General features: G+C 49.1%; 1 protein-coding gene across 1 annotated transcript; it reads right to left on the bottom strand.

Annotated features, from left to right (window-relative positions):
• Positions 1 to 5,973: 5,973 nt before the first annotated feature.
• LOC311341683 (putative transmembrane protein INAFM2) lies at positions 5,974 to 6,370 on the bottom strand (the record flags this gene model as incomplete). Its single annotated transcript, XM_084466484.1, has 1 exon — positions 5,974 to 6,370. The coding sequence occupies one exon, from the start codon at positions 6,368 to 6,370 to the stop codon at positions 6,056 to 6,058; it is 315 nt and encodes a 104-aa protein (XP_084322610.1). The 3' UTR covers positions 5,974 to 6,055.
• Between the last annotated feature and the right edge of the window lie 468 nt (positions 6,371 to 6,838).

The following is a 6,838-nucleotide window of genomic DNA, read 5'->3' as shown; positions in this document are numbered from 1 at the left end:
TCTCTCTCTCTCTCTCTCTCTCTCTCTCTCTCTCTCTCTCTCTCTCTCTCTCTCTCTCTCTCTCTGGACCTCATCGTAATGATCAGTTATTGAACAGGACAGGGGCAACTGGGCAGCCCACTCTAGGGACAGGGGGCGTAAAGTTCAGCACATTCCGGGCGGTCCAATCAATCCCATCAATTTGTTATTAGACACTGATTGATGATGACTGACAAGCCCCTCCCCCCATTCCCCTTCCTCCCTGTTTCTCTCTCCTACTAAAACTCAGTCATCAGAGGAAAGGGGTAACTTGCTTTTCTAAGAATAGAACTGTTTGTTTTTCCTCAGCTGATGAGATGTAGGACAGCAGTCAATGAGTGAATCTCTGATCCGTCTCCCAGCCCATGGAGCCCGTGGAAGCCTGGCCACTGCAAATACTGGCCTGACTGTGCACATTAGACTGATTTGTCAGGCCTTTACTGGAAAGACACAGGTTAGATAGTCAGTTAGTAAATTAGTTAGCTATAGTTAGTTATTTAGAAGTCCATAAGTCAGGCAGTCAGTGATAGATAGATAGATAGATAGATAGATAGATAGATAGATAGATAGATAGATAGATCAGATATAGATACAGAGATAGATAGATGCATAGTTTGTCAGTTAGTTATTCAGTCAGAGTTATTGGGTTCTTATTGGTTAGTTCATTAGTTTCCAGGTCAATCCACAGTGGCTGGATGAGATGGAGCCCCTAGGCTCCGACCAGCTGCCCGATGCAGGAGGGGCCGGCCGTCTCTGGTCTCTGGACCATGTGATCCACTACCCCTACATCTGTCACATGGGAGAAGCAGAGATGGATGGAGTTCGCAGGCAGGGGAGCTTCTACCGTTACGGAGACGCAGAGAAAACAAAGCATGGAGGAGGTAGCGGCCTGGATCTCAACCTCCACCTCCCGCCGCTTCCAAGGAGCAGCACAGAGGAGGAAGAGGAGGAGGCCGTGGAGCAGACCTCAGATGACGGAGGAGACGATGTCACCACCTCCAACAGTAGTCCCTGCCAGGCCAAGCTAGTGTGGAGGAGGTTCCTGTCCCTGTGGCTGAGGAGCCGACAGCACTTCAACAACACCCAGACATCTGCTGTTTCTGAACACCAGCAGACCCCAGACCGGCCCGCTGCTGGACTCTGGAGGTACGTGACCCGTAAGCATCTCTGGCTGACCGCGCGGCCGGGACATCGTACGCTTGTGGCCTGCGGTCAGCTGTCCCCACCTCTGGCCCACAGTGGTGCACCACAAAGTGAGCTGCATGCTGCGGCTGGAGGGAGGCCCACCGTGGTCAGAAGCCAAGGCTTTCTGGAGGAAGGAGAGCTGGTGGTACCGCTGTACAGCCACAACAACAACGCCTTCAGGGAAACTTTCTGGAACGCGAGAGCCAGTCGTCGGAACGCCACAGATCCATGCAGGGTAATACCCGACCGGATCAGCGAGGAGGATGGACCAGCAGGGAAACACAAGGACACAGTGAACGACCAGAAACCCCTCAACAACACAGAGGACCTGGGACAGGAGGAGGAGGAGGAGGAGGAGGAGGAGGAGGAGGAGGAGGAGGAGGAGGAAGAAGAGGAGGAGGAGGAGGAAGAGGAGGATCAATCCCTGTTAGTCTGCCCGGTGTGGTGGTTTGGACTGGGCCAGGGTCGGTCCAGTTCTGCTGGAGCTGGTTCTAACTCATTCTGGGCTCTGCGTGGAAACACTGTTCCAGAGATGAAACACTTTTACTGGGAAGACACACGTGTAGACTTGAAGGAACTCCTGGCCCATGATGAGGATGAGGACTGGTAGGCTCAAGGAAGGGGAATCCTGCCAATAAGTTTTATTTATATTTAATCTAATTTAAATGTTGTAGGCTATTATATAAAGAGTTTTCCTGATTTCTAGGACAGTGGCCTTGGATAACGGAGTATTTGTATATAATTTGAATATTGTATATATATATTATACACATATAAAATATGTGTTTAAGCAATTTGTTGTGTGTATGTATTTATTGTGGAATTGGAAATAATATGGACGACTTTGTCGGATGTTCATTGAATGTTGTTCATCGAATGTTAATCGTTCAACACGATCAATACTGTGTTTGTCACTGGCCAGAGTTTATTAACGTCGATCGACCCAAACGTGAACTATCGCCAATAGTCATATATAAAAGTTATCGCTATACAACACTGACCCCTTGTGGTAACGATTACACACTACTCCGTCTCCCACATATTTGGCCTAGCCTGGGGAAACAGCATTCAAACGCTGTGCTCGCGTTGCTGTCAGTGTCGGTGGTAATTTTGAGCATGATTAAAAATGGACAGCAAATAGAATCACGTAATTCAGTTTCAGACCGTACAGCGCATTTGTTACAGCAAAACACATGCAAAATAAACGTGATCAGAGTCTGACTAAATGTAATTTGTCAGTTTGAGGGAGGGCATTGAGGGAGGCTGAACGCAACAGATGGCTGTTTGTAAATGATAATTACACATAACAGATCAGAATCAATTTTCATCTCTTTCTAATGCTTTTTTGATTGCCTCGTGATATATGATATGATATGATATAGGATGGGATATGATATTTGATTTGATAAATTAGATAAATTATATTTGATTTGATAAATTATATAGGATGTGAACTATGATATAGGATATGATATAATATGAAATAATTAACGAATTATGAGACTGGCTCACGGCTGAGTTATATAATATATAATATATCTTTAAAAATATAGAAATCACTTTTTTAAGTGCAAAATGTTTGCAAAACCAAAGATCAACCATGGAGGGAGGGAGCCCCCTGCTTCCAGATTCAGGAGGCACCTTTCACACATGCAGCACAGGTAAGTGGAAAACCACATTTTAGGGGTCTTTATAAGCTACATGACTTTACATAGGCCTAGAGAGGCCCACCTCCATCTCTCGGTCCACAATGAGGCTGGTGCAGTGGCCTTTCGATGCTCTGCTGTGGCTATGACTCATACGCTCTTCGACTGTGAGGACGTTAGGGAGAGCAGCGTCCATGCTTCCGGCTCCGGTCCAGCTCTTGGAGGGCGCTGGGCTTGTGCCGGGTCTTTCTAATGGGTCATCCATCCATGATTGGAATTGATTAAACAAAAAAAAAAAACGTTTTTGCAGAAAGATAATAGAGCAGTGTCTATTCATTCCAGCTGCTTCTGATACGGCTGAACCCGACGACCACCCCGGTGCTTCTGCGAGTCGTTAATCATAGCAGGCGACGTCGCCATTCTATATAATCACACAAGGGGACTGGGGGATGGAGGGTCGGGGGGGGGGGCACAATAAACATTTCAAATGCGAAACTTTATGCTTATGTAATCATATGTGTACCCCATATATATATATATATATATATATATATATATATATATATATATATATATATATATATATATATATATTCTAAAGACATGGCCTAAACTAGGCCTACTAGTTTAGGCCATGTCTAGAAGAGTACAAAGAGGTAGGTATGCGGCTTCCCGCCTGTTCCCTAGCCGTTGACCAATATCGATTCTCCTGCCGTTAAAGAGCCGGGGCTTGGCACGCGGAGACTGTGATGCTGCAGTGCTGAACTGCCAGCTCAGCAGCGCGCGCTCCGCCAGCAAGCATCCAATTACAAGCTGTGCTGGAGGCTCGCGCGCTGCACCTACGGTCGGGTATGCACGTGACGGGTCGGTTAAAGGTGTCAGCGAACGCACGCACGTGTCAATGTGCGTTGACTCGAGGACTCCTCACATCGTCTGGTTTATTCAACAACTTTGAAGTAGGCTATGGCTTTAATAAAACTATAACTTTTTTTTTTTTTCTGATGACATGCGTGGACCAGATCAGTGGGCTGCATACAACTTAAATTAAACCATAATAATTCCTCAAATGTAAATAATATCACATGTGGCGATAATAACTGAACGGCAGTTGACGTTTAAAGGGATGCGCGACTCGCGAGGGCGACACCGGAGGCCCTTCCACGTGAGGAGGAATCGGCCACGGACCCCACCACCGAAGCTTCCCTGGACGATGACGTATTAATGTGTTGTTGTCCAGGGGAGCTGAGCATCGTGGATGGGGCAGCAGACGAATAGTGTTGCAGGCTTAGGCTGTGCAGGCTGTGCATCGCAATTAGTCAAGCCCAAACAAGTGCGTGAAGTCGGCGCCGTATAATAATAATAATAATAATAATAATAATAATAATAATAATAATAATAATAGCCCTCGAGGAAACATACAAGAAATAAATCGAATATGTATTATACTCTATCTATCTTTAGTCGGTTCAAAGCTTCGTCCAATCCAGAACAACAACAATAACAAAACATTCAATCATAAAAAGGGGACTTGGGTCAGGGGTCACTGAGGGGCCACGCGTGGTTGCGTATAGGGCACTTCATTTCACGCCAAATCCAGGGGAGAGTAAATGGATTTACTGTAATATCGTCCAGGTTCGGTCATGAGTGGTTTGAGCTGTAGGATTTGGCGCGGAGGAGTAGGGAATATAATTTCGGACCTCTTCTAAAATAGAAGAATGACGCATGCGTATTCATTTCCCTATGCTGTCACTCCGGATGAAAGGGATGTGGAGGTGGAAGGAGAGAGACGAGGGTGGTGGGGATGAGAGACATCCTGACAACTTCCGCGGTACATTTTAATGAATGATTGAAGACACGCGCGCGCGCGCGCACACGCACACACACACGCACGCACGCGCACGCACGCACACGCACGCACACGCACGCACACACACACACACACACACACACACACACACACACACACACACACACACACACACACACACACACACACACACACACAGCTGTTGCATTATACCAGATAACTAGAATGCTTCGCCCGGGGGAATGGGAGTGATGTGAGAGGAGGTGTGAGTGCATACAAAACGTAATGGATGAAATGGAGATGCCAGGACCCCACAGGCCTGGTTGTTGCATTTGTTTTTCCCCCTGAAACTCCTGATGACGATTTCCTACGTGAGCTGCGAAATAACCAGTTTGATCTTCCCACCTTGTTCCTTTCCACAATAAAGACACATACTCCAGAGTAGGCTAATAATGCATAGTTTATCATATTATAGCAATAAACCCGGAAGGCTACACATCTTCAGTAAAACAGTCTAAACAGCGTCCGGGTCGCGGGGACTGTTCACCGAGCCGAGGCTCGGAGGTCACCACGTGACGTCGCGTTTGGTTATTCTCACGTCATGTGGTTGGCTAAAAGTTGCTGTGAACGATAAAACGGTTGCATCTGAAATAATACATAGTGACCACCATGCATTCATCTAGCTATACCGGCGATGCTGTCTATATGAATAGGCTACTTATACTGCTACCGCTACAGTACGTTATCGCTTTGAATTCCTCTAAATACCTGAATGAAAACACAGCACCGTGCTGTGGAGATACATAGCACAGTGGAGGACAGTGTGTGTGTGTGTGTGTGTGTGTGTGTGTGTGTGTGTGTGTGTGTGTGTGTGTGTGTGTGTGTGTGTGTGTGCTTGTGTTCGTGTTAGAGAGAGAAAGTCGGTGTACAGTTTGTTTGTGTGTGCGCGTTTGTGTGTGTGTGTGTGTGTGTGTGTGTGTGTGTGTGTGTGTGTGTGTGTGTGTGTGTGTGTGTGTGTGTGCGTGTGCGTGTGCGTTTGTGTGTGATCCCCCGTCTTCGTGGAAAGAGAGTTGCTCAGTGCAGAGTATAAACATCCCATAATGTCAGGGGGACCGCGTGCCTGTGTGAAGCGAGTCCGTATCCACACCCCCCCCCCCACCCCCCTCCCCCCTCTGCATGCGGAGCACTGATGCACTTATTCCGGCTCCGCGACCCCCTTCTCCTCTTTCTCCCCCCCACCACCCCCGGCAGCGGCATCGGCTCTTCTTCAGTCGCATCCCCAACTCCCGGTGCAGGATGGAGCGTTCTTATAGCAATCCGCGCGTGTCACCGGTGCCCGTCATGAGCAGCAGCGGGCTACGGCAGCCCGTGTGCCGGTGACCGGGGCGCGGAGCGGCGGTCACCCGGACCTCGGAGCGCAGTCGGTGCGGTTCGGAGGGTCCGTGCCGTTGCCGGTGATGTTGTAATGCGCATCCGGCGTCCAGAAAAACACGTAGTAGATGACCAGGATGAACGCTGCGACGGACACGCAGAGGAAGTACGCGATGGCCATGGCTACTTTGACCCAGATCTTGGTGGACAGGTTGGCGTGCTTCACCCGCTGGTCTCCCGGGTAGCTGGGCCTGCGCTTCATGTCCCCGCCGTTCTGCTTCTCTGTGGCCGTGGCGCTGCTGCTGCTGCCGGCGGAGCTCTGCTTGCTGCTCACCGCTCTCATGGTGCCTCAGACAGGAGCCAGCGGTGGATAGGGATAGCCAAGGACGGGGGGAGAGGGGGGGGGGGTCCAGCTGTGGTCCTGGTTCTCTCCCTGCCGGTCACGAAGAGTGCGGCAGTGTTGACAACACTGCACCGCAACTGGGACGGTCACGGCCGGACAGCTTCACACACACACAGACACACAAACCCTTCCCTAACCGTACAGCTGTGCTGCGCTGCTGGTCGTTGCGCACAAGATGTTCACCCGGTGGGGTATCTTCCTTCTCTGGGTTCCAGATTGAGGCGGAGCAGAAAGTACGCAACACGCCACGATTGGGTTATAGTTTGAGACAAAACGTCCCGCAGAAGGAAGGGGTAGGGAGAGGGAGGGGGAGATGAGTAGGGGAGGGGGAGGTATTCAGTCACATAATCACCACTGAGCAGTCTCCCCATTTCAAATACATTTCCTTGATATATGTGGACTCCAATA

This window comes from Micromesistius poutassou (genome assembly GCF_964030765.1).
Source record: "Micromesistius poutassou genome assembly, chromosome: 4".
NCBI lineage: Eukaryota > Metazoa > Chordata > Actinopteri > Gadiformes > Gadidae > Micromesistius > Micromesistius poutassou.
The sequence above is the reverse complement of the archived record's forward strand: the minus strand, read 5'-3'. Positions and strand labels throughout refer to the sequence as shown.